General features: G+C 42.8%; 1 protein-coding gene across 1 annotated transcript; it reads left to right on the plus strand.

Moving 5' to 3' along the window:
* The first annotated feature begins 708 nt into the window (after positions 1-708).
* Positions 709-26,797, plus strand: LHCGR (luteinizing hormone/choriogonadotropin receptor). Its single transcript, XM_074536904.1, has 11 exons — positions 709-914; positions 8,572-8,643; positions 11,285-11,359; positions 12,994-13,068; positions 13,601-13,675; positions 13,764-13,841; positions 16,376-16,444; positions 17,070-17,144; positions 18,286-18,471; positions 20,946-21,026; positions 23,284-26,797. The coding sequence occupies exons 1-11, from the start codon at positions 754-756 to the stop codon at positions 24,563-24,565; spliced, it is 2,229 nt and encodes a 742-aa protein (XP_074393005.1). The 5' UTR covers positions 709-753; the 3' UTR covers positions 24,566-26,797.
* Positions 26,798-27,543: the final 746 nt, after the last annotated feature.

The raw sequence follows: 27,543 nt of genomic DNA on the forward strand, positions 1-27,543 counted from the left end.
GCGAGCAGCCACAGGACACCTAAATCTTTCAGAGAAAAAGAATTTATTGCCCTCTTATCAGAAGAAACGAACTTTTTCCTGCCTTGAAAAAGCTGCTAGGATTCGGAAGAAGAAGTTGACGATGACCAGACAGAATCCTGCATTTGAATGGAATTTACGCATCATGTATGAGGTGTGTGTATATGCAATAGGCTGTTGTTTTTAAGGGTTAATCCTTTGTTAACGGGTGTCCTTTTTCGGGCTCGTGCTGCCCAGAAAAAGGTACCCGGACATCCGTAACTCTTTGTATTTATTGTCTCATGTTTTCCTAATTCAATTTGTCCAAATTGTTATTACTCTAATTGTACTACTATTTTTTTATATAACCATTTTATTACTATTAAACTTTTAAAATTTTAAAAAACAAGTGATTGGCGTTTTTCACAGGGAGGCACTGGGGAGTTGAGTTTTCCCCTAGGAACGGGCAGCGTCGCTTGTGGTCCCTCCTAGGTAAGACTGTGGGGACCAGAACTTCTGAAAATCCACGGAAAGCTTCTGCCAGCCACCTGTAGGCTTAGCAGCCACCTTTCCCATGTGGAGCAGCCGCGGAAGGAAGGCTGTTCCCCGGGGCCGAAGCGCGGCATCCCCATCCCCGCGGGCGGCGGGCGGGCGGCGCTCCAGCCGCGGGGCGGGCGGAGGCGGGCGGAGGAGGCGGGGGCGCATCCCGGGGGCTGCGGGCGAGCGGAGGCGAGCGAGAGGCGAGCGGGGCCGGCCATGGTGCCCCGGCTGGAGCTGCTGTCACCGCTGCTGCTGGTGCTGCTGCTGGTGCTGGCGGTGCCGGCGGGCGGGCACTGCCCGCTGCGCTGCGCCTGCACGCACGGAGCGCTGCGCTGCCCGCCGCCCGCGCACGGAGCGCTGCCCGCGCCCGCCCGCGCGTAAGTACCGCGGGATGCTCCCACCCACGGGGACCGCCACGGGGTTTGGGGGGGACGGGACGCGGGGACCGCGGTGCCTTTGGGCCCTTGGAGCATCCCTGGCCGCGCGGAAGTGCGGGCGGGATGCGGGGCTGAAGTTTTCCAAGTTTCGAAGTTTGAAACGGACGCAGAGTTTTCCCCTTGGGGAGGAGGCGAGCATCCTTGCGGGACTTTTTCTCGTCCGGCAGCCCCAGTGACAGAGGAACGGGGTGCAGGTGTCAGGGCTTTTTCTGTGGTCTCTCGTTGCGGCCGGAGGCATAAACTGCCTTTCCTGTTCCAAAACCAACGCCTTGTAATGGCATGCTTACATTTAAAGAAACCCGATTAAAGTCTTGAGAAGTCAACTTAAGCGTTCTGTCAGTTCTAGGGTTTAGTTTTTTTCTTTGACAACTCTGTTGGACTTCTTGCAACCTCTTCTCCCAAAGTTTGTGTGATTAATTTTGCCTCCATCCTGAAGCATCAAAATCCTCTTCACTGGGCTCATTGCAACTCCTTGAGGTTCAGCTCACTGACAAGTTATTCACTATTTTCTTTTCCCCCTCTCTTAGTAAAAAAGCTGCTGTGAGTTTTGACAGCTGTTTAGATCTCTGCAGGGTGGTCCATCATAACTTTCTGCTTAATGCTTTGCTGGGAATCAGGATTAAATTAAAACAAGGCATCATGGGCATTCCCTTTCCCCACTCTCACACTATAGTCCAAGATCATGGTCTAGGAGGGCAGACCAAATAATTGATATATGTAGTTATTCAAGTGTTGTGTTGTTTATAGGCTCAGTTACACCTCTGATCTAAACAATCATGGCATCAAAATATGGGATTAGAGGAGCAGCCATTGGTTGCCATTTCCAGGATCACTTGGTTATCTCTGCATGAATTGAGCTGGGGTTTTCATATTATGACCCATTTGGAAACAAAGTCTGTGTTTTCCATTCTCATCTGACTTGTTTGTAAATTTAACTCGCTCTTGAAATTCCCTAGGGTTGATACTAACCCTGAGCTCCTTTTCCCTTTCTCCCTAGCTCAAGAATGGATAGGAGAAAGAAAACCTAATTTGTACTCATCTAGAGCCATGTGAACCATTCCTCCATAGTCAGAGACTGTAGAAAAACCTGTGTCCTAGATTTGTTCCCTCCCTATTTCCCTGTGTTACCTTAGTGTCAGAGAAAGCAGAGCCCATGGGAGCAGGAGACTCTCCCATCACATTTCTTCCCCAGTATTCACAGCACATGCAGAGCAGGCAATGGATTAAACATGTCTATTAGGATGATGCACATCAAAGCCCAGAGAGGTTATCAGGAGCCCTAAACGTACCTGATTTTATTCTTGCTCTGTTTTGGTTTCATCTTTTATTTCTCCTTCTTCCATCTGTCCCCCCAAGAAGAAACCACATCTCAACCTCAGTGATCATGTTAGGACAGATAATGGGTTTATGGCTGCTGCCATTTCTGCCTCACTGAGAGCAACAGGGCTGGGTAATGGACAATAGGAAGAAAAAAAAACATTTCCTTTCTACCTTCAATATAACATTTAATCCTGATGATTGTACACAAAGTCCCGCTATTAGGCTGGCTGTAGAAACCAACTTTATAGTCAGAAAAGAGTTCAATCAAGATTTAGCTTGATACTCCTACAGAGAAAATATTTAGACTTAGAGGTTAAAAAAATCCCTGTCTTTCACAGACATATCCAGCTCCTTCTGCTTCCAACCTGATTTATATTGAACCCAAACCTATACTATTCAATTTCTCTGTATTTTTTAATAGAAAGCTTGCATTCATCATTCAATTACAAAGCTGTACACATGAATGTAGTCAATAACCCCACAGGTGTACATGTATTCTCATTCTTTTTTTAGTTGTTATTCAACCTCTTCTACTTTTGTTTCATCTCTTCCTCTGGTTTTCATACCAGTTTCTTCTTATCCATTTAGTTGTTATCTTCCCCTCTCTCTTATTCATATAGTTTTTGGAGCTTTGTTAGTGCTGACTGCCTCTCTTTCCATACTCTCCCAGTCCTCCTAGCTCTCCTCTTCCCCTGCACAGCTCTGTGCATGAGAGAAAGCAAGAGAATATTAATTTTTTCCTTTCATAACCCCTCATTCCCATGTACCAGGGGAATTGCAGTGTGGTGCTGCAAGTGCATTAATAATTTGGGGGGAAAATGCTGCTTTAGGTTGTTCCAGCACAGTTCATTCTGCCCACATCCTTCCATCAGTGCCAGACCTCAGAAAAGTCCTTAATTGTATGGTCAGTCAAGAAAATAAGCTTCACTATGTAACTCCAGCTAGATCTGAGTAAAATCTGATGCTGTAATGATCTGTGCTTCCAAATGTATTTTTGATACTTTGCTACACCTGTAGTTTATACCTCATAGGGAAATTTCAGCCATTTTCCTTTACCCAAGTTATCCTTGCCATGTGACATTATTGCTAAAAAACTTTTTCAAAATTATTTGGCTTCTGACAGGCTGCTGAGTTATGGGGTTTATACAGTCCTGAATTGACCATATTTTTTCTAAAGTTCCTGCTGTTAGTTTGGACATTACACAAACACTATAGAACCTCCATTATTCAGACACCTTTGAATGCCCTTTGGCTACAGCAGCTACATGTCCTCAGAAGGAAAATAATCTTTAATACACTATATTTTGAAACAAAACATTATTTTTCTTCTTTTGAAATCTCATATTTGCTTTTGGGGTTTTAAGCAGAGTCTAGCTGCAAAGGCACCCAACTCCAACTGTGCAGCAATGGGTATTGGATAACTTCAGATCTTTTTGCCCCTTCAAAAACTTCATTTCTTGGTGAGGTTCACTTTGCTGTATCTGAATGTGTGCCCCTGCATGCAGAGCTTCTGCAGTTGGGTGGGTGACATGTGATTAGGCAGCAAATTACAAAATAACGCATACAAAACTTTATGGCAATAGCCTGTAGTAGACAGTTCTATCATGTCTTCATTGGGGTCATATTTGGCTCTTTGGGATTGTCAAAAGAATTCAGTTTCAGGGACAAAGTGTCTTCCATAGGAGATTATATGACCCATCATCACCTAGTGAAAAATGCTACTTTGGGCGCTTGTGGGATATCACAGTTCACATTTCAGGTAGGTAATGCCCAATATGCAGGCCTTTAAAAATCAATGCCAACCCTTTACACTGCCCCCCAGAAGCTGATACAAATCTTAGGAAAATAGTGCTTTTTCAGCCATAGTTTCAATCAATATTCCCAATCCTCCCAAGCTTAGGGATGCTAAAGAATTAAATGCTTGCCAACAGCAGTCTACCTTATGTGTTCACCTTTTGGGCATTAAAAATACAAGTAATCCTATAAAATAGACATATTAAAATATAACAACCAACCCAGCTACAAAAATTCATTCACACCTCTTGCTATTGGGCCTGTGCTTTTTATGTTATTATTGTTATTATTAATCAGTTCAACTAAATACATTTTGCAAAAGGTCACTTCTGTAACACAGCAATTTCCTCCAGTGGTGTGAGTGGGCTTGGCCTTTGATGACTCCTCAGCAGGACTGGAGAGGTCCTGAGCTCTTGGGGCATCCAGAGCTCTCAAAAGCTTTTCTTGGAGCTCAAGTCCATGTGGTGGCAGTTCCTGTCTTTCCAAATGCTCCTGGATAGCCTTACATACATTTAGCTTGGCCATTTCAAACCTCACTGCCTAGAATTATGTACCTTGAAAACCAATCTTGATAAGACAGAAATGCCAAGGGCTGCTGAATGCCAGGAAGTCTGGCTCCACTTCTTTCTGTCTTTTTCCAAGGATGAGAAGTCCTGCAATTCTGTGGAGCTGCAGCATTGTCAGCTCTGAATGACAGTAATGAGTACAAGCATAAAAGTCATGATGCATTAGATATGAAAGAAACTTTCCAGGTTTTCTTAAAAGTGCAAATATTTATCCTTCAACAGAAGTCTTCAAAACAGTGCAGGCAACTTGTATAAAAGATGGATGCCTCCATCCTTTCATGAGCTACAGAAGTCAGGCCAGCAGTGTGGGCAAGTTAGATGTATAGAAGCTTTGTAAAAACATTTTGTGCCAAAAGCTGAATGGCCATATCTGAGTTTCACAATCTGAGTGCTGTCAGAAAGAAATGTGAACAGGGCACCCCACCAGGAAGACAGAGCAGATGAGACATCTGCAAACAGAGAGCAACAGCCTTACATTGACAACTCCTGGTCCTCAGGGAGGGCTTCAACCACAGCAGGACATAAGCAATCCAAGAGGTTCCTGGAATCCTTTGATGGCAACTTCTGTCTCCATGTGATAAAGGAGCCAAGGAGGAGAGGTGCAGTGTGGGCCTTGTTCCCACCAACAAGGAGGGGCTGGTGGGGAATGTGAAGCCCAAGGGCAGCCTTGGCTCTCAGGACCATAAATGGTTTTGAGGATCTTAGGACAGTGAGGAGAGCACACACCAATCTCATCACCCCTGACTGCAGCAGCCTTTGGTCCTTTCAGGCACCTGCTTGGCAGAGTCCCAGGGATAAAGCCCTTTTCCTGGAGGGAAAAGGGGCCCAACAGAGCTCCAGATCAGACTCCAAGCTCAGGAGTGATACATGCCAAGAAAGAGGAAGTCAGGCAAATCACCAGGAGGCCTGCATGGATGAACAAGGAACTCCTGGACAAACTCAAACACAAAAAGAAGGGAAGAAGGTGGAAGCAGGTACAGGTAGCCTGGGAGGAACACAGAAAAATTAAGCAGACAGGATCAGGTTAGGAAAGCTGACACCCTGATGGAATTAAGAAAAGAGGAAACATAACTCCCATTTTTACAGAGGGAAATAAGGAATACCCAAAGAAATACATGCCACTCAGTCTCACCTTCATGCCTGGCAAGATCCTGGAGCAGATCCTCCTGGAAGCCATGCAAAGGCACATGGAAGATAAGGAGGTGATTGGTGACAGCCAATGTGGCTTCATTAAGGGCAAATCTTATGCCTGACAAATTGGATAGCCTTCTAGGATGGGGTTACAGCAGTGGTGGGTGATAAAAAGCCTACTTGTGCAAAGCATTTGACACTGGCCTGCATGACATCCTTGTGTTGAAATTGGAGAGAGATGGGTTTGATGGGTGGGACACTTGGTGGATAAGTGATTGCACTCTGAGCTGGTCAATGGCTCAATGTCTGAGTGGAGAGCAGGACAAGTGACACTCCTCAGGGGTCACACTGGGACCAGCTCTGATTTACACCTTTGCTGGCAGCATGCTGGGTGGGACAGAGCTCATTCTCAGCAGGTTTGGGGATGTCCCTGGGCCGTGTGGTGGGATCAGCACGCTGGAGGGGAGGAGGAACCTTGAGAGGTGGGAGAGCCTCAAGGCCTTGAGGCTGCAAACCTCAGGGAGCTCAGCAAGGCCAAGGGCAAGGCCCTGCCTGTGGGCCAGGGTAATCCCAAACACAAATACAGAGAATGGAATTAGAGCAGCCCTGGGAGGGATTTGGGGGTGCTGGTGGGGGAGAGGTTGGACATGAGCCATCAATGTGTGCTGGCAGCCCAGAAAGCCTGTGGTATTTTGGGCTGCATCCAAAGCAGCAGGGAAAGGGAGGGGATTCTCCCCTTTACTCTGCTCTTGTGGGAACCCACCTGGAGAGCTGCACCCAGCTCAAGGGCTTCCAGCACAAGAAGGATGTGGACCTGCTGGAACAAATCCAGAGAAGGCCACAGAAATGCTCAGTGGGCTGGAGCACTTCTCCTGAAGAGACAGGCTGAGAGAGCTGGGGTTGTTCAGTGAATATTCACAGAATCATAGAATGGTTTGGGTTGGAAAGGACCTTGAGGATCATCACCTGTTACTCCAATGATGATCCTTGAGGATCATCACCTGTTACTCCAATGATGATCCTTGAGGATCATCACCTGCCACTTGTTCTACATCCATTACAACCAGCACCCTGCTCAGCAGCATGTCACAGGGAGGCAGTAGGCTCATGGCCTGATGTAATTGAAAGTCAAGATTTGGTTTTATTTTTTGCACCTTCAGTCACATTTCCATTTCCTTTGTTCCTGAGCTGATGGTGCACTTATAGGGTTATAGAGCAGGAATTTCTCAGCTTCTTCTTTTTGCTTCTTCCTGAAGTTCTTTTCCTTTTGGCTCAGAGTGTTAAAACCTACAGCAGATTACTTCTACCTGTCTCTGCCCTTCAGAGAAAAAATACATTCTTCAAGCTGCATGACTTAGCTTCATTCCTGATTTAGCCAAACCTCACACAGAGCAAAACATGCCAGCATCAATCTGGAGAAAGGTATGACCAAATCACAAACTTATATATCCTTGTTAGGTAGGGAAGCATTGTTATTTCCAGTTTACTGACAGGGAGACAAGGTCCAAAGGAACTAAATTATTTGCCCCAAATCATACAGACTTTTTGGAACATAGCTAGGAAGTGACTTCCAGGCTCCTTGGTACATCCAGATTTGTAACCCCTAGACACAGTATGTATACAGTCTGCCTTTCTAATGTGTAGGTATGACATGTTTTTAAATATATAAAAAAAATATATAATTATATAAAATATATAAAAATTATATATTTAAAATTGTAATTTAAATATATAAAATTTATATTTTATGCAAAATATATAGAAATATATAATTATATATATTATATATATAATATTATATGTAAAATACATTTTTATATATAAAACTTGATGAACATTTAACATACATATTGCCAACAATAAACATATTTTTTCATATAAAATATTATAATAACAATGGGAAAAAAAAGCAGGCTATGTGAATAGCATGAAAACATTTCAGTCAAAAAGCCTTGAGGGGGTGAGTTTAAGGATGGGAAACAAATGTCTCTGATATTTGTCATTCTAAAGCAAAATGGAGCAATTATCTGTTTTCACAGAGATAACATTTTGAAATATGTTAAATATTTTCCTATGGTTGTTATCAGGGAGAATGTGGTCATGGATAGATAAATTGGCTGGTAAAAGTACTGTGGTTCAGATGCGGAGAATGGTAAAATGTGCTTCTGCCTCCCACATCATTGTTAATTTCTCAATCAGTGAAACTGAAAAATTAAATTTAAAATGCACACTTTCTTTGAATCAACTAACCACACTGATGCAATTTATTTAAAAAAATAATTCCTTTATACTAGCCTGATTTGAAGTTCTTCTACACTTTGTGCACAGCCACATTCATGATGCCACACTGCAACATTACAGGGATATTGCTGGGAGGAGAACATGGTGCAGCCAACATAAAGATACTGTTTTAATAGAGAAAGCTTTATATGAAAGCCACTTGTTCTGAGCATCTAACTTTAAATAGCCTGTAGCTTCCTTTAACTGTGAATGCAGCAGCCTACTTTCATCAGGCTATAAATTTACTTAACAGGTTATGATTATTATTGATCTGATGATTACTCTCAAATTTATGCTGTTGAGGAACTGACCCAATATCTTTTGAATTCCATTTAACTGAGATCAATGCCAAATGGATCTGGCACCAGAGGTACAGAGAACTGTGAGAAAAGTAAGGTGGCATTATGCTTTATTGGTTTTCTCCCTCCAAAATGGTACAATTATAAGCAAAGAAACCCATGCTTTATAACCCTTTCTTCCCTCTCCTCTTTTTTTTTTTTTTTCAGATCATTTACTCATCTCCCTGTAAAAGTAATCCCATCACATGCATTTGAAGGACTTCAAGATGCCTTCATCATGTAAGTTGTCAATATTTTCCATAGGCTTTTCCTTAATTTATTTTTTAAATAATCCTTTTTATAATAATGTAAAAATGCTAATACACTCTATTGATGAAATAAAACCACAGGGGAAGGATAAACATAGCATTCCTTTTCATGTAAACAGTACACAAAAGATCCTTTGAAAATGGGTGATTTTTAACAGCTGTTTAGAGATCAAATAATGAAATATTAATCATGTCAGAGAGAACTGGATACAGCTTAGTAACTGATGAGAGAAGCATTTGATTAGCAGAGGAGATCGATTTCTATCATCAAACACCTCTGCAGTGACAGCCATGGCACATTATGCATTTGCAGAAGACCCAAACAAGGCATTTCTTCAGCATTTTGCAGTGAGAGATAAGCTTGGCAGAGGATCAGTAGGATTGAGCCCTTCCTTTGATCTTTCAGTTTGCAAGTGCTGTAATTTTGCTCACCGGGTCTGTGCTGCTTCTTGACCCTCAGCATTGTACCCATTTTCCATCAAGGATTCAGACCATAAGGCTCTTCTCACCCCTCCTGCCCTCATTTCTGCTGTTATTCCAGCTGAAATGGCATGCTTGAGTCTCCATTATTTTCTATTTTTTATTTTGTCTGCATTGAGTGGCCTCTAAAGGACAAAGTTGATGACACAGTAGTGCAGTGAAGAGCAGGGGAATGACCTCCCCCAGAACTTAAGCAGCAGCACAGAAGATGCTGCTTTCTTTTCAAGGTGCACTTTTTGTTATTCTCTGCTGCACAGATCCAATAGCAATATAGTATTAAAGCAGAATCCAGTGGTGCTGTATTCTTGCATCCACTTGCACCTCAATGTTTAATAAGAACTTAATCATTTTCACACTGGAGACAAACTTACATCTACAAAATTTCTCCTACCTGCATGATTTGAGGCTGCACTTTCTCAAACTGTACACATGTCATAGTCTCCATCAAGAATGCTTTGTTCTTGGACATCATCCCTTCCATAACAGGAATTTAATTGATCTTTTTGTGTGCTTTTAATGAATCTCTCCAAAGTTACTGTGTGAAAATCAATGTATTTTTATGAAGTTAGTTTGCATAACACTTCATCATTTTATTGAGATTTAGTGCTGCTTTGAAAAATGCATATTTTATAATTATAAATCTATGAATAAGCTATTTGGCAACACATCACTCTCTGAAAGATGCTAAATTATTCTCATGCCCTAAGTCATTCCAACATATGTAAATGGAAAAACTGTGGCTCACAGGGAGGATCCCATGGAAGAACCATGTTTCAGACCTCAAAAAAGTTCTGTGAGCAGGCACTGACTCCACCTAGCCTGTGAATCAGGCCACTTATTCTACATCCATCTTTTATTTATAATTTACTGATGCAATACCAAAAATAACATTCTCACTGAATTTATGATGAAAAAGATCTTCGATAATTCTTTAAGACACACATACACAATAACTGTGTGATTTCTAGTGTGCATCCCCCTTTGCCACCACAAATGAAATACAGAAATTATTCTAGTCTAAGTGATTTTGTATCACTAATAGAGTTGTCTTCTCATAATTGCAGTTGAATTAAGCTAACACTCAGGACTGTGACAATGCTGACTCTGATGATGTAAACACAGTCTAGTTGTTTGGAAAATATTTTTTTATTGAGAGTGTATAATTTTAGGTTTGCTTTGTGTGCCCTTCTAGCCAATTCTGTCGAGAAATTTTGAAAAACTTTCCCTTATATATGCATCAATGTACACAATTTACTTTCAGGACTCAGTTTTGCATAGCCTATTAGATCCTAACCATCATAAAATGAATCTTCCCTTTAGGCTGTCATTGGAAAATTTTAATTAATAATAAATAATTGGAAAAATTAAAAAGCAAAATTTTCAATGAAACTTTGTTTCTGCTTTGCTCCTTTTAGAATTAATAAAACATTAGAGCATTTAGCAAGCATCTAATAAATTGGTTTTGTTTTTCTATGTCAGTATTGATTAATCTTGAGTACACATGTGGAACAGGAGCATCTGTACATCACAATCCCAGAGTGCCACCAAATACTGTCATGTTTGTCTGTGTCAGGATGAAAACAGCCACTTCCTTTCAGTTTGCACACATGTAATGAAAATGGCATTTAAATCCAAACTTTGCTCATGAAGTGTGCTGAATCCATATCTGTGTGTTTCTACACCTGTGGATGAGAGGACCATAGCTCTGACTTGATAATAACATGAAGCACTGGGAATGTTATCCATGTCCTCACCCCACAAATAAATTCACTAAGCAGAACCAAAAATGGGAGGGAGGAAAAGGCTCACAAGGTTTGGGCTCACTCTGCTTACATTTGCTCTGGCCCTCAGTCTCTAACTCACCTGTAATTTACTGAGGAAATGGAAATTGGCTCTTAACAGTGGCCCTTATTCCTAAGCGTTGGCTTTCCCTTTTGCCAAGACAGAAAAAGGCTGGTCCTCTCCCAAACCCCACTGGCAGGGCCTGCCAGGATATCTGAGGTGAGGCACAGACAAGGCTGACAGGAGGGGTTGAACAAATGTGCATAAAGGAAGGAAATCCAAAGTGGAAAGCCAGTTTCTGGGGTCTTTTCTGGTAATGTGTTGCTTTATGTCTGCTGTTTTCATTGTAGTGAAATCTCTCAGAGCGACTCCCTGGAGAGAATAGAAGCGAGTGCCTTTGACAGCCTCCCCTCCTTGTCTGAAATGTGAGCACCAGTTAAAAAAAGGCATCCACGCTGTGGTTTCGGATCACCAAGGAGTACACAGGCTGCAGAGAAGTATTCCTGAACCAGATCTGTCTCTGTGACTTTGATTGGCTTTGACTGAGATGTGTGATGAGAAAATTTCTCTCCAAAGTCCTGTGTAAAACAGTGAGCACTCTGTAAGGCCTGGCCTTGGAGATCTAGAGACATCCCTGCACAGAGTCCCACTGCTTTCTGTGAGCTCAGTGGCAGGAGGGGAGCTCTGCCACTATCAGGTTTTCTAAGTGGGGAAATAATTTGAGATGACAACAGATGAGAAAAAACTTTCTTTTTGAAGATGCCGTTTTCAAAGCCCTACATTATTTAAATGCAGCTGCTTAGTATGCATAGCTCTTCTGTGCAGCACTAAAATATTACTCAAACAGAACATGCACTGATTTTAAACTTGACCTCATAGCACAGACATCTGAGAGAGAGAGTTAAAAGCAACGAGTAGGAGAATGCTCTGAAATATTTAGTGGAATTGGAAACTCTAAATATGATTCAATATCTCATTACTGCCTTTTTCGCACAGCATGACCAGTGAGTGGCTGAAAATTGTGCAACTAAGGACAAATTCATCTCTTTTTTCTTTCATATGTGAACATCACTGAAGCCAGTCACTCACACAAGCAAGGGATAGAGATTACTCAACCTCTGACTGAGTCCAGCTTCCTCTAGAATCAGTGGTGTGCTTAGGGAAGCAATGAAAGGTTTGACCCCATGCATTCACCTACAGTTTATGCATAGCTTGTCTTATGCCTGTCTTCCAAAACCCAAAAGCTAAGAAAGGCCATTCAAGAGCTATAGGAAGCTGGCAAAAAAACCTCCTTGAATTTTGAGAGCAGTGCAGGACTCACATTGCAAGGGCTTGATGTCCCAAGCTGCACTCAAGTCCACATTCAATGGATGATCAGGGTAGTGAGCTCAATGGCATCCTTGGATTTCAACTTTTTTTACCATTTCATATGCTAAAACCTTTGTATTTTGTAATGGACTGGGAAGGAGCTGGCCCTCAGTTATTGGCCTTTAGGGCAAACAGAGCTTTTCCAGATAGTTCAGCTGCTGGAAATGCTCCATGATTAGGAGATCTGTCTGGTTTTTAGGTGACCACTAGCAAATAGGATTTCTCATACATTTCTCTCCCAGTTTCTGCTGATCCACTTCTACCAACCACTGCTCTAAGGAAGTCCATGGAGCTCCTAAGAGGTTAAACTATCTGAGGAACTGCCTTTCCTGGCTAGGAAGAGCATCAGCAATGTAATGGAAGTGAAGAATGATTTGAAGGGGTCTGATTGTGGAGTAAGGACCAGGCATACTCACACCCTCAGGTCCAAGCTTAAAATGCCAACTCCCACCAGTGACCAGGATATGCAAGCCAGACCAGCTCAGAGAGCCATGAGAATTCAGGCAGTGAGATCTTTTGTTGGCTGCCTAAAAATTGCAGGCTGTTTTTATTACCAACAGTGCCTCAAAATGCACCCTCAAAAAATAGCACATTTTCAGGCTGTTTTCTGAGAAAGTAAATTACAAGCAAAACTCAGGTCCTCCCAAATTTATATTGATTATAATACTGGAATTTTTTTCCCTCACTGCAGATTAATCCTGAACACAAAAAATCTGTTGCACATTGAGGACGGAGCGTTCAGAAATCTTCCAAGGCTAAAATACTTGTAAGAAAGAGTTCTATTCTTTTTCTGTTTGCTCTATTTATTCTTTTCCCCAAAGGAGTAGACAAATCAAATTAAGGAGTGTAAGGAGAAAGGTTTTTCATGCATTACAGCATCCTAAAGGTTCATACGTTGTTTACAACAGCTTTAACCTCGAGTTAGCCAGTAGTGAGGTCTTTCAGTGTACAAGGGCAGGGCAGTGATGGACAAAAAAGAAGTCTGCAAAGTAGTTCTGATAAGTGCTTATTTCTAGAATAAAGCTTGCATTTTAACAGAGTACTAAACAGAAGATGTAACTAAAATCTCTCTCTCATGCTTAATGTAGTGAGAACATATGCTGCTCCTCTAGGACACTGAGAATTCTGAAAACTTGATTTTTACAGGTCTTACAAATACCTTTGGAGCCTTCTTTAAAAATTAGATTTGTCAGTCAGTTTTTAAAGCACTGTTAAACTTACACCTACCAAGTCAGCTTCTTGTTGCATCCACTCTGGTAATATTTCCTTCTATAAATAGGAATTATGCTTTTCTCTAGGAGCATTTGTAACACTGGAATAAGACAATTTCCAGACCTGACACAGATCTTCTCAATGGAAGCTCATTTTATTTTGTAAGTAGAGACCCATGCTAACCCAGCTGTGTTTTCCATCCTGCTCCTGAGACACTGACAAAAACTCCTTTTTTCTTTCATTCCAAAGGGAGCTCTGTGATAACTTGCGTATGACAATTATACCACAAAATGCTTTCCAAGGGATGAACAATGAATCACTGACTCTGTGAGTAAAATAATCCTAGCTCCAGCTCCTTCTGTGAGGATAACACTTCTGCTTGAGGAAAGTGGGTTGACTTCATGAAAATCTTGACATTAAGCCCCATAAAAAATAAATACGTATTGTGTGCTGAATTTTAAATGTCTAAGAAACATAGGGATGTTCTTCAAGATGAAGAGCAGAGTTTTATTTAGGAAAGGAAATAGGACCAGAGATCTAAATCTTTTTCTTCCATGCAATGTTGTTTTTAAAAATACCATCACCAAGATATAAACTACAAAAACTGCACTGGAGGCCAAAGTGTCTCTTCTTACCTCAGGGATGTGGTTTCTTGAAACAGTGCTTTCAGGGACCAAGCAGTCTGGGGGAGCTCAGCTCCAGCTGCACAGGATTCCTCTGAAAAGGAGGGATGAAGACACAGAATAAATTGGTACAAACTATGGCTGCTGCTTCTTACCCTGATTTCTTTTGCCTCAGCTTACTTTCCTGTAAGATCCCTGTAAATCTCCACACTCAAGATTCCTTTTAGCCAGCGGTGGGTTCCTTGTTCCAGCCCCCTTTGAGGTGGGTGGGTTTGATGCTATGAGATGCCCCACCTGAGGAAGGCAGAAAGCAGCAGAAAGCCAAGGTGTAATGTCCTCTGGAACTCTGTATGGATTTCACAGCTCACTTGGCTTCAGGAAAACTTCCACAAAGTAGTGCTGGGAGACAAGAAATCACAAGCTGAGCCTCTTGGCAGGATTTGGCCAAATTTTGGGTTTCCAAAGGAAGGACCCTGTGAGCCATAGAGAGCAGCAGCAGGTGTAATAGCCACAGGCCCAGATTTAGGGGCCAGGCTCCAGCTCACATCCAACAGGAGCCCTGCCCAAAACTCCAGGGGTATTTGCACCTGCAAAGGAGCTGCAAGAACTGCAGCTGATGGGCTCTTCATCAGGCTGATATGACAGTAATTTTATCCCAGATTTTCTGTATTGACCAATACCTTCTGGAAAGGAGAGAGGAGCTGGGCATAAATGTGACTGAATGCTACTCCTACACGATGCTAAAGAGGAGCAATTGCTTGGATTAGTGCATCATTTCACCTTATGAGCCTCTTTCCTCCCAGCAAGTTCTCAAAATAACTCCAGAAAAATTATTATTCTGCTAATGGTGCAAGAAAATGAACATAAAAGAGATGGAGAAAGGTGCTTAAAGTCTTTACTGTAACCCTAAAGTGTATTAAATGGGAGGGAGTCTGAGTCAGGAAACAGCCAAGAGTTATTTTTCTCCCATCCTTTTGTGACTGGGAGCTCACCACAAGAAGAAAAGAATTATCTTATCAGCAGCTTCCTAATTGTAGAGCTCCATGTTAACTCCACCCCATGTTGTTAGCTGTAATTAGGGGGAGTAATTCCTCCTGCTACAGCATGGTCTGGTGGAACACAGCTAATCTATGGAGGTGTAAAGTCACCCTGCAGTCATACTTTGCACTGCAAATAGCTAATTTAGCCTTTCCAGCAGTTAATGTTTCTTGTGGATTGGGAAATTGATCCCACATATTGTCATGGTCTTTAGGGCTATTACTAATTTCAGCGTTGTGCTGAGGTAGAAACCATCTATCAAGTGGAGCCAGGTGCTCCCACACTTGAGCACTTGGTTTCACAGGGCCAGTTTGTGCTATCCCAAAAGCAAGTGGAAAAACCACAAAAATATTGTTCGCTTCATAAGCAGTTCCAAGCTTTCTAATAGGGCTTAACATTAAAGAAAAAGTAATAAATATGAGTGATGGTATTGAATTTCTATTGGATACATTAACTTAATATCACAAATGGATATTAATGGACCCATAGGTCACATCTCCTGCTGGAGGAAAAGAGCTGGACCTCTTTTCCTCTTTGAGGTGTAGCAGAGCTCAGGCTTTAGGTATCTGGCCCCAGGGTAAGGAATCAGGAAGCAAGATGGCATCCAGTGTCCCTGTGCAGGGGACAGCAAGGCTCCCACAGCACAAATCAAGCCTGGCAGCAGCACCTTGGAGAAGCTGATTACTCGCTGCCTGCTGGATGGTGCACAGCTCACCCCTGCCTCTCTGCAAAGCTGTCCCTTGGCAGATTTGTCCATCCATACAGGATCTGCAATCCAGCAGCTCCCTCCTTTAGAGTTGCTTTCCACCTGACACCTCCCTCAGCCTTGCAGTCTTCCACCTGCACGTGCTGACTCCACAAAATCCAGGTCTCCTGCCTCCAGGGTGTTGTCTGTGTGCCAGGAGCTTACCTGGACTAATGCCTTGTTTCTGGATCTCAGTCCCAGGTAGGCACAGCTGAGCCCCTCAGCAGGTGGAAGATCTGTGCCTCAGCAAAAGTTATCTTCAGCAGCTAAGCAGGAAGGAGCTTAGAGAATTTAATCTGCACCTTTCTTAATTTAAGAGCTATATTACCTTCATTCTTTATAAGTAGAGACTCTAATCATTAAAATGAATGCAGCACCGAGGTTTGAAACTTGTAGTACAAAATGTAACCTCACCTTTTCCAAATCTTTTTCCTTTATGTTTATTTAATCTCCAGCAAGCTGTATAAAAATGGATTTGAAGATATCCACAGCCATGCCTTCAATGGGACAAAGCTGAATGAACTGTGAGTATGCTATCCATCCTCTGTAATTTACACAGTAAATAAGAATTTAAATAGTCAGAGGCTCTTCCTTCACTTTAACTGGCTGTCTTCTGTTTCCCAATACCCATGAGAAAACTGCATCTTTCAGTGTTAACATTTGTTAATCCTGCAGCTCTCACTGCTTTTCCTGAAACAACATCCCTTAAAAAACTACAGCTTTTGTGAGAAAAGCTTGTAATTCTTAAGAAAATTTCATAAATTAGTGTAGAACTTGAAACAGTAGCCCAGACTAATCTACAGTTTATATCTGGAATCATCAATAGTTTTTAATCCCTCTCACACACTGGGAGACTAATGTGTTGGTTTGGGCAAAATGTGTATTTGCTACTGTAGTGAAAGAACCAGCCTGGTTATTCCTGGTTTAAGTCAGAAGAATTTGGAATTTATCACATTTAAGTGTAGATGATAATGATCTGATGGCATCAGAGGAAGTAAAGGTCACATGGGAAATACAAGCACTCCCCAGCCAGACAGTGCAACAACCACTGCTGTGGTGGGAGAAAGAATGGAAAAAGGTGTGAAGAAGAAACCTAAAAAGAGATTTTTAAAACACAGATGTAAAGAGAGTTCATTTTTGGTTCCACAGGATCCTGAAGGACAACAAGAACCTCAGGCGGATCCACAACGATGCCCTGAGAGGGGCAACAGGGCCAGATGTCCTGTAAGTGTCCACAGCTCCATGACCTGAGTGTCCTGTGGGAACTGCTCTGTGCCACCAGGGCTGTGTCACCACAGCAAACACAGGCTTCAGGTCTGGAGGGAGATTTGGTCTCTTACCCTCTGTGTACAAAGCAGAAACATGGCAAGGAGATGCAATGAAATTAGAGAGTGAAAGGAGTTAACACAACACGTAATAGTTCTAGTGTTGGCATTGATCTCCACCTATTAGACATTGTGGTTTTTGCTTTATTTGTGTCAGATCCTCCTGATCCTGTATCTTATATTCTGACATTGTAAACTAACTTTTCCTTTGGTAGGATGGACATGTTTTGGCAATATATATGTTTAGAACTTGTTTATAAAAGAGAACCAGTTGATTGCACGCTGTAAGTTCATGCTGAATAAAACTCGTTATTATCATCCTTATGATTTATTAATCAAGGACTTACTGGAGGGCTGCCCTGGCAATAAAACACAGTGTGCTTCTGTAAATAGCACTTTGTGCTGCACATGCCTTTTTTGTGCCTTTTATTGGTGCTTTATGGAACATGGCATTACTGACATCACTTTCAGAATTGTGAGCCTTCTTTTCCTTTGTTTAGTGTCCTAATGGACATTTTTCACACCAACAGCCCCTCTGAAGTTACTGTAAGCTAAACTCCTTAAGTTTGTGTTGGCAAGAATGACAACATTTTTTAGGTTTTAATTAATAGCCATTTAATTAAAGCACCTAGAACAGCCTTTCAGAGCCAAGCAGAGAGAAAGGAGAGTGTCCTACCTGTCAGCTGGCTGGAGAGTCACTATTGCCCACCTTCTTCTCTCAGTGTCTCTGGCTTAAAGAGACATCTCTCACTCCATGCATGAATTTCCAATGGAAAGGTCAGGACACAGCCCCTGGAGTGGTGGGTTTCAGTTTCCCCAGGAGACCAAGGGAGCTCCTTGCCTGGCTGAAGCTGCTGAGCCACAGGGATGCTCTTACCCTGCTGCTCTGTAGTTCACAGACCATGTCTCTGAGCTGGCATCAGGTGCTGAAGCTGATCTGAACCTTTATGAAAAAACCAGTTGCTGTTGTATACTGTTCATGCTTTGGTGGTATTTTTGCAGGGGTGAAAAGAAAAGTGAATGCTCTCTTTGTTTTGCAGGGATATTTCTTCAACAGCACTGGAGTCCCTGCCTAGTTATGGGCTTGAGGCCATTCAGGTCTTAAATGCAACCTCATCTTACTCATTAAAGAGGCTGCCACCACTGGATAAATTCAGCAGTCTTCTGGAAGCTGTCCTAACATATCCCAGCCACTGCTGCGCTTTTCGAAATCTAAGGACAGAAAGGTAAGTCCAAACAGCACATTATGGTACTGCAGTGCTTCAGAAGTTCCAAAATGGCAATTCTGCTTTATTCAGCTCAAATGCTTTGATCATCTTTATTCCTGTTACAGGGAAACTGTGGTGCATTGCAAGGCCTTGCAGGAAACAGCAAATCTCTGCTAAGGCCAGGAAAATTATGTCCATTTATTTTAGAGCAGAAATGGATCCCATCCTGTGCCCCGGATCTGCCAGCAGAAACATTATTCTAAGCTTGTTTAAAGCTTACGTTTTTCTTGGTATCTCAATTAAAAGCCTACTGGCATACAGAAAACAAACTTTTATCAATAGCACATTGCCCTAATTAAAAATAAAATTAAACCCCTGAAGCCCTTAGCTTAATTAATACAGGTGATATGATGACACAGTAGAAAGGGCAAGCTTTCAATTACCCACCAAAATTTAATGCCTGCCCCAAGCCCACAGAGAGAGACTACACAGTTTAGTTCCAACCATTTCAAGTAATAGACAGTATTGTTCTCCTCACAGCTGGAAACTGTGGCACAGGGAGAGCTTTGCATCCACAAACTTGGGGCAGTTAACCCAAGACAACAGGAGCTCATTTTTCAGCATTTATGGTTCAAAGAAACTAAGCCCCAGTTGGCTTCAGGCAGCCAAGGCAATTCCAAATGGGTTTAGTTTGAGCCATGGAGGTGCCTTGTTCTCGTCCATCTCAAATGAAGGCCAGCAATGACTGAGCAGGCAGTTGTGGGAGGCCTGATCAGTGTCATCCCCCTGCCTCCACTTCAGGGATGTCTGGAAAGGCAGGAGTACATTCCAATTCTTTAGGGTAAAATTAGGGGTTAATCTGTGCTTTCTCTGCCCGCCTCATTTTACTAAGGAGTTCTTGATTCTGCACGAACAGAACAAAGATTCTACTGTTAAGCATTTCCATTGCTAATGAACTGATTCTGTCACAGATCACATCTCTGAGTGTATTAAATGTAGGAACAACTCTGGCAGAGTAAAAGGGTATTTATTCTGATAAAGATAACTACATTTCTGATACTCTATTTTTTTTTGGGTGCTTGACTTTGAAGCATGGGCATGGCCTATAAAAACAGACGTGCCTTAGTAAGTCACTTTCTTATATTTATATTAAGTGACTGTTTTCTTAATAAATTGCTGGGGAGGAAATCCCATGCAAATCAAGAAATTACTGCTCCCCTACCAGGGGCATCAGCAATGAGGTGAGACAAAGCCATTTCCATTCATACTGGTAGAGTACTTTCAAAGGCTCAAAACCAGAGATTTTTGGCAAATGTATCACCTTTCAACTTGTACTATTCAAACTGTTTTACTTCAAGCATGCAAAGTCTACCTCCAGATCCCAGACAGCTTTTAAAATTGTCACCTGGGGAAGGTTCACCCCATGCACCAGGCATGGGCTTGGGGCTGAGCTGCTGGAAAACAGCTCTGCAGAGGACCCAGGGACCCGTCCCTGAGCCAGCAGTGTGTCCTTGTGGCCAAGAAGGCCAATGGTGCATTAGGAACTGCAGTGCCAGCAGGGCAGGGAGGGGATCCTAGCCCTCTGCTCAGCCCTGGAGAGGCCAATCTGGAGTGATGTGCCCAGTTCTGGGATCCTCAGGATAAGAGAGATGTGGAGCTCCTGGAGCAGGTCCAGAGGAGGGCTACAAAGATGATGAAGGGTCTGAGAACCTCTCTTATGAGGAAAGGCTGAGGGAGCTGGGGTTGTTCAGCCCCGAGGAGAGAGGGCTGAGAGGGAACCTCATCAAAGTCTGTCAGTATCTGAAGGGAGGGTGTCAAGGGGATGGACCAGGCTCTGCTCAGTGGTGCTGGGCAACGGGACAAGAGGCAACAGGCAGGAACTGATGCACAGGAAATTCCATCTGAATAGGAGGAAGAACTTCCTTCAGTGCAGGTGACCAAGCACTGGAACAGATTGCATGGGGAGGGTGTGGAGTCTCCCTCACTGGGGATATTCCAGAACTGTCTGGAATGTGCTCTAGGGTGACACAGGGAGGTTGGACCAGATGCCTCACCATGGTCCCTTCCAACCTGACCCATTCTGGGGTTCTGTATCATGCCAGTTTCCCAGCAGCTGTGAACAGGCACTTCTCCAAAAGGCAGCCTAACTGCTTCCATTCATCCTGGTGGAGAATCTGGCCCACTTCAATGCAATATTTCAAAACACACCATTTGATTCAAATTCAAGTTATTCCACTATAAAAAAAAATACATCCTACACAATAGCCAAGATGAAAGACCATCCTTACACACCTTACACATCCTGACACAGCCTATTTTCACAGCATTTGAAGGCTTCTCCTTCCCACTTCCAGATGTCTGCAGGAACATTTGTGCTGCCTTGAGGCCAGCACTGGCTTACCTTACGTGTCTCTGAAGATCACTTGCAGAGAAGACAAGGCTTTGGCCAAAATCCAGCCTGAAACTTAACTTTCTTCTCATCCTTCTTGCAGACAGAATTTGTTGTTTTCCATTTTTGACAACTTCTCCAAGGAGTGTGAAAGCACCATGAGGAGACCGACTAACGAAATGCTGTAAGTACCTCTCTGCATAGAAATGATGGAAGTAGCAAATACAGACCTCCTCCCCTTTCTCCTGTTCACATGTTTTTTACTAAGCAGGTCTTTGCCTGCCAATTCAGTCACCTCTACAAGTTGCACAGTGGTAATTTTACTATCATTAAACCAAGATTTGGATTTTCAAAAGGAAAGGGGAATAAAAAGCCCTCATGATTTCACAAGCTTTCTCATTCCAGTTTGTCTTCTGAATTCTGAAAGGATTTCAAAATAATGATTAAATATTTACAGAAGTTAGTGGCCTACATGGGGGACTTTTCATTCCCTGAAATAAATGCTGTTAATGGTGTGATTCAAAGAAGAGCTGTTATTGTTAAATTTTTTTTTGGCTATAGAAAGGATAACTCAAACTCTGCATATCAATAGTTTTCCATGGTAGAATGGAGTCCCTGAGCTAGAAGTGTGATGACCCCGTGCCAGTGGTTTACTCCGTCTAAACAAGTCTTTTCATATCATCACAATTTTGCTTGACAGTGCTCAGTGTGACAATGAGAAAGGCTAATATCAGAACTGTTGTGTTGGCTGTGCTGGATGGCACAGGCTCTAACCCAGCTTTTAAGGGAGAAGTTTAAAGATTTGCTATTCTTCATCCCTCTGCAGCTACATGGGAGACCTTGGGACTTCTTAGCAGCCCTGACGTGGCGTCAAAGCATTCTAAAGTCTAGAAGAAACAAGGTTATGGTCACAAAATCCCAATGGCTAAATACAGCTGAGATGTGATTGATTCATTGGGATAATTACTTCCTTGGACATTATCTTGTTTGCTGGTTGGTGAGGCCTCCTACACTTGCCATTTGGTTTTATCTGTCTGCTTGTTTTGGATTAGCATCTGTTGCACTCCTGCTGCGCATTAAATAGTCTGCCCAGCCTATTGGCTCCTGAAGCTTTTTGCTTTGGCAAATCCCAATCCCAGCAATTCTCCCAGCAATGAGCAGGCATTATAATAAGCAAGTGAAAATAAGGTTATGGTTCATGGGCTTAATGGCTGCAGAACCACAGCAGAAATCATCTGAAAGTCCTGAATTCTTACTAGTAAAAAAACAAACAAAAAAAAACCCATAAAAATCCAGCTTCCACATAGCAGCACATTCACACAGCCTCTCAGAAAATCGCAATCATTTTTATAAGTAAATAGAGTCAAAAGTATTCCCTGCTTTTCCAGTTTGAACCAGGCAAGTAAATGCAGTTTTCCATATACAGAGAGAAGTAAGGATAACAAGTTTGGGACATTATTTGCCCCACAGGAATAGCTGAAAAGCAGCTCAATTTCATTTGCCAGTTAAGACACTGTTCCAGAAATATCATTTAATGGACATGCTTCAGTAGATGTGGAAGCTTAAGCATGTATTTAAATTATCCTAAAGCTACCAGTTTTCTCAAGAGTTGTCCTCAATTGAGATATTTTCCAGGTCTCACACTGCAGACTGAGTGTTTGCCCACCAAACACTCACAGTCAGGATGATTTGGAAGTTGGGAAATGGGCACCTGTTATGGCAGGGAAGTGCCAGAAAAGACAGTGTTTACTTTTAACACATATCTTCTTTGGCAGGCTTATCACCACACTCTTGCTGACCTAGAGATTTTAGAAGTCCTTAAAAACCGACAACATTTTTAATTAGGCATTGCATGCAGCCTAAATTTAATAAATTCCTAGCTATCAGTGTGATTTAGTTAACCATGCATTTCTACTCCTTGCCCTAAAATACTGCAAACAGCAAATTCCTCAGCACCTCCCAAGCCATACACAGTCTCAGGAATTTGTTTGCTAAGTGTCTTTCCTAAGGGGAGCAAAGGTGCACAGTTAAAATCCATAGGTTATGTTATTATGGCTTCTACAACTGCCTGTGAAACCTCTGTGCATCAAACCTGAAATCCATCAGCCCAGGTATTGCTGTGGCTTGGACTGCAGCTGACCAGCAGCATGAGAACCATGGCTCCTCCACAAAGCAGTGAAAGTGAAGTACTTACAAATAAGCAAGTTGTATAAGAGAGCATTTCTGTGGATAGGACTGTGACCCCTGCTGCTCTCCAAGGCTGCTTCCCAAACACAAAGCATCCTTACAATGCTTCATTATTTGTAAACACCCTGTAGAAACACATGGAGGAAGTCACTGTTTTAGAACAACTCTTATCTCTTGTCTTTTGCAAAAGAACGCAAGCGGTATGTAACAAATAACTCACTTCTGTTTGGGGGGCGGTTTTTTCATGGTTACAGCGATGACTCCAACAGCACATTGCTGTGGTCAGCAGAGAGGAAGACGCACTCCTTTGGAACAGATTATGAGAGCTCTCCCTACAGCTACTCAACCATTTTTGACGACAGCGAAATGGCCGGCTTTGACTTTGAGTACGACTTCTGCCAGCCTAAAGTCCTCACGTGCACCCCGGAACCAGACGCCTTCAACCCCTGCGAAGACATCCTGGGCTACAGCTTCCTCAGGGTGCTGATCTGGTTCATCAACATCCTGGCCATCGCCGGCAATTTCACCGTGCTCCTCGTTCTGCTGACCAGCCACTACAAGCTCACCGTCCCTCGCTTCCTCATGTGCAACCTCTCCTTCGCCGACTTCTGCATGGGGCTGTACTTGCTGCTCATCGCCTCGGTGGACGCGCAGACCAGTGGGCAGTACTACAACCACGCCATCGACTGGCAGACGGGCGGCGGCTGCAGCACGGCCGGCTTCTTCACGGTGTTTGCCAGCGAGCTGTCGGTGTACACGCTGACGGTGATCACGCTGGAGCGCTGGCACACCATCACCTATGCCATGCAGCTGGACCGCAAGCTGCGCCTGCGCCACGCCGTGCCCATCATGCTCGGGGGATGGCTCTTCTCCATCGGGATAGCCCTGCTGCCTCTCTTCGGGGTCAGCAGCTATATGAAGGTCAGCATCTGTTTGCCCATGGATATCGAAACGGGCCTGTCCCAAGCCTACATCCTGCTCATCTTGGTGCTCAATGTCGTCGCCTTCGTTGTCATTTGTGCTTGCTACATCAAGATTTACATCGCCGTGCAGAACCCAGAGCTGGTGGCCGCCAATAAAGACACCAAGGTCGCCAAGAGAATGGCAATACTGATCTTCACAGATTTCACCTGCATGGCCCCCATCTCCTTTTTTGCCATATCCGCTGCCTTCAAGGTTCCTCTCATCACGGTGACCAACTCCAAGATCCTGCTGGTTTTATTTTACCCCGTCAACTCCTGCGCTAACCCCTTTCTCTACGCCATTTTCACCAAAGCCTTTCGGAGGGATTTCTTCCTGCTGATGAGCAAGCTTGGCTGCTGCAAGAGCCGAGCAGAGCTCTACAGGATGAACTATTTCTCTGCTTATAACTCCAACTGCAAGAATGGCGGCGCAGCCACGGCTCCCACCAAAGCCTCCCAAGCATTCCTGCTCTTGTCAGCCTTAGAGAAGCCCTATCCTGCACCACGGGACAAGACATCTCACAAGGAAAATTTACCCAGAGTGCCAAGTTACCCTTTGCAAGGCCAGTTGTGATTATCTTAGCAACTAGGGATTGTTTTACAGTGTCTTGAACATTTCATAATAAATAAAAATGCCAGTCAGTAATTCTTATGCAACATAACTGTTCTGACATTCAAAGTGGTGTTTTCCCTTCTCTTCCTTTGTGATGACAGGTGTGGAAGGTGGCTATTAGGCAAAACTTTTCTGTGTGGGGAACCAGGAGTAAAGTTGTTCTTGAAGCTAACAGGTACTGCAGTGATCGCAGCCTGGCTTCTTTTTCTCCAGATCTGCTTCCCTGGAGTATTTAAAGCCTGTTTGCTGCCTTTCATGGCTTCTTTTTTCATTCCTATCAGCTGTGCTGGCATTGTTAGTTTAAAGAAAGAGGCACTAAACTAGAAGCCTCCATTTCATCAACAGAAACTTCCAATTACACAGCCACCTACACACAGTTAAAGAAGAGCATTCAAGCAATAGGCTGTAAAGATGTCACCAAGGAGGAAAGTTTATCTATTGAACCTTTGTCACAGGCAATTTTGCAGTTTACATTAGATCTCAGGCTGAGCTGGTGGGCAGTTTACTTAAATTATTAACCCATGCACAGCCATGTGTGATCTGGAAATCACAAGAGATGCAAAACCCCCTCTGCTGCACAGGACTCAATTTAGGGCATCACATGTGCACACACAAATCAGGTAAACTGTAAAGGCTCCCTCTCAGCAGCAGGAGAGCTGCTTCCTGCACAGGCAAGAAAGTGCTGCCTTCTTTTCCCTCCTGGGACAGTCTCAGGAATGATTTCCTCCTGTCCACTCTCTGACATCACCAGTGGCATGCAGAAATGCACCAGATCCTTTTCAGCACACACAATCCCACTCTATTCCAGGTGATGAAGCAGAGTTACCTTTTTGTGACAATGTTTTCCCATTAAAATCTCTCTTTTCTTTCACTATGCATTCTCTGATGCTGAGTGATCATGCTAAATGCTTGGTCCAGATTTGTGACTGCACTGCTAATTTAAGTGCAGAGTCTGATACATAAGAGAACAGTACTACTGCAATCACTTTAAACCTTTTACATTCTCCTTTTCAGCTGAGTCCTTTGCTTTCAAGTCTGTGACAGCAACTGGGTTCCAAAGCACTCCTCTTGTTGCCAAAACACTGCACCACCAGCTACATTTGCTTCACATTAATGAAAGCAATTCTTTGTACCAGTGACTGGTCTATCATTAGTTCATAATTGTGATAATTAGCAATAACATCTCTGACCCACTCTTACCTTCAGCATAATGCCATGGTTTCAATCACTGCAAAAGCTCTTGATGCAAGCACAGCTGTGCTCGTGAGCAATTCCACAGGTGGGGAATGAAGCAGGATTGAGAAGAGAGGAGACGCTTAAAACTCTGTGGTTTAGCAATCAATACAAATTCCATTTGATGCACCTCTTTACATACACCAGCTCCTGATCTTAGCCAATGATCCAAAAGGACTGTGATAGGACATCTAACTATAATACAACCAAAGGTACTGGTGTAAAAAAACAGCTACTGGGCCTAAAACTTCTCTGTCACCTACCTCGAAACTGATTTTTGAGACTCCTCATCTGACATCCCATGGAAGAGTCCTGCACACAATTTAGGACATGACAGCACAATATCTTAAGTGGGCAACAACTGATTTACTTGCATCATGTTTCAGCAGGACAAGCACACCCTCCCCACTACATAACACAGTCAGGAAACCACAGGCAAGGGAGATGAGTTAGAATTAACAACTCATAGCACCTGCCCTACAGAGCTGCAGAAGTAACAGATAAGCAGCAAGAGAGTCTCTGAATTTTATATTTTTTTTGTACCTGCTGCAAGTGCAGTGAAATCCATCATTTACAAAATTGCTGTATAAAAAAATAAACCACTGACAAAACATCAAATGTAATTTATTTACTTAAAATTTGTCTATGCACAAAAATAACCAAATAAGTATACCTTTAATAAGATATTTAGATTCATGACAGATCTTCTCATATAAGTTACTCATTATTCTATCTCATTATTTTTACTTTACCTTCTTTCTGGTGTAAAGTTTTAGACAGCCATTTACTGAAGTATCTTTGAAGGCCATAACTGGTATTACACACCTCATCCTGTCACATCTGCATCAATATGTTTGCTAAACTGTAAGTAGCAGCAATCAAAAACATTAATTCATAAACTATTCAGATCAACAGCACTGATTACTGTTCAAGTCACAGGCTAGAGTTTACATTTTAATAAGAAACATTCTTTTTCCACTATAAAAATTCCTAACTTCAGGTCTATCTAGCTGTAAAAGTCTTGTTCAAAGCTGTAATTCTTTACTAATATTATCTGCAAAACTAGCTAAAAACTAAGTACTCTTTAGCCCCTTTATTTTATAGTGAACAAGAAAAACAGGTCAAATTCAGAAGCACCATTGAGAGCCTTTGTGGTGCTTAGTGAATGGTGCACATCCAGTCTTGTCCCATGGATTCCTGTGCCACACTAACTCTGCTCCCAGTCTTTTCTGGCATTGGAAATGGTCCCACAGTTCATAATGTGCACATTTACAGAGCATGAGCACCTCAGAGCCTGTGAGAGAGTGCTGAAACCTAAGAGCATCTATCATGTGGTAAGAGCTGCATTTTTTGTGCATTTATGGGTCTGAAGCATAGCATCAGTGCAGCTACAAGTCATCTGAATGGGGGAAAAGAAATCATACACTGCAATATTTTAACTGCCTCTGGACACACAATTCTTCACATTCCAGCAGCAGCATCTATAAAAGACAAAAGGAATGTCACACTTGGTTCAAGTGCTCTAGTTCAGTGTCCTGCCTTTGACACTGGAGAGTAGCAGACGGATCCAAAAAAGCATGCAATAGACTCAATTTTTGAAGAGCTACTTCCTGCCTTGTGGCATTAGCACAAGGGTTTGCACCATTTCCAACAAGGGCTGGGGGTTTTCCCTTTGTTTCTTCCATTCATTCATTCATTCTCTCCCA

Source organism: Zonotrichia albicollis, chromosome 3 (genome assembly GCF_047830755.1).
Source record: "Zonotrichia albicollis isolate bZonAlb1 chromosome 3, bZonAlb1.hap1, whole genome shotgun sequence".
Classification (NCBI taxonomy): domain Eukaryota; kingdom Metazoa; phylum Chordata; class Aves; order Passeriformes; family Passerellidae; genus Zonotrichia; species Zonotrichia albicollis.

Bases quoted from the DNA above. Each gene is read 5' to 3' on its own strand.
- LHCGR (XM_074536904.1), top strand. From the start codon at position 754: ATGGTGCCCCGGCTGGAGCTGCTGTCACCGCTGCTGCTGGTGCTGCTG. The intron at 13,069-13,600 runs GTAAGAAAGAGT...GCTTTTCTCTAG, and splicing joins CTTCCAAGGCTAAAATACTT to GAGCATTTGTAACACTGGAA. The intron at 13,676-13,763 runs GTAAGTAGAGAC...TTCATTCCAAAG, and splicing joins ATGGAAGCTCATTTTATTTT to GGAGCTCTGTGATAACTTGC.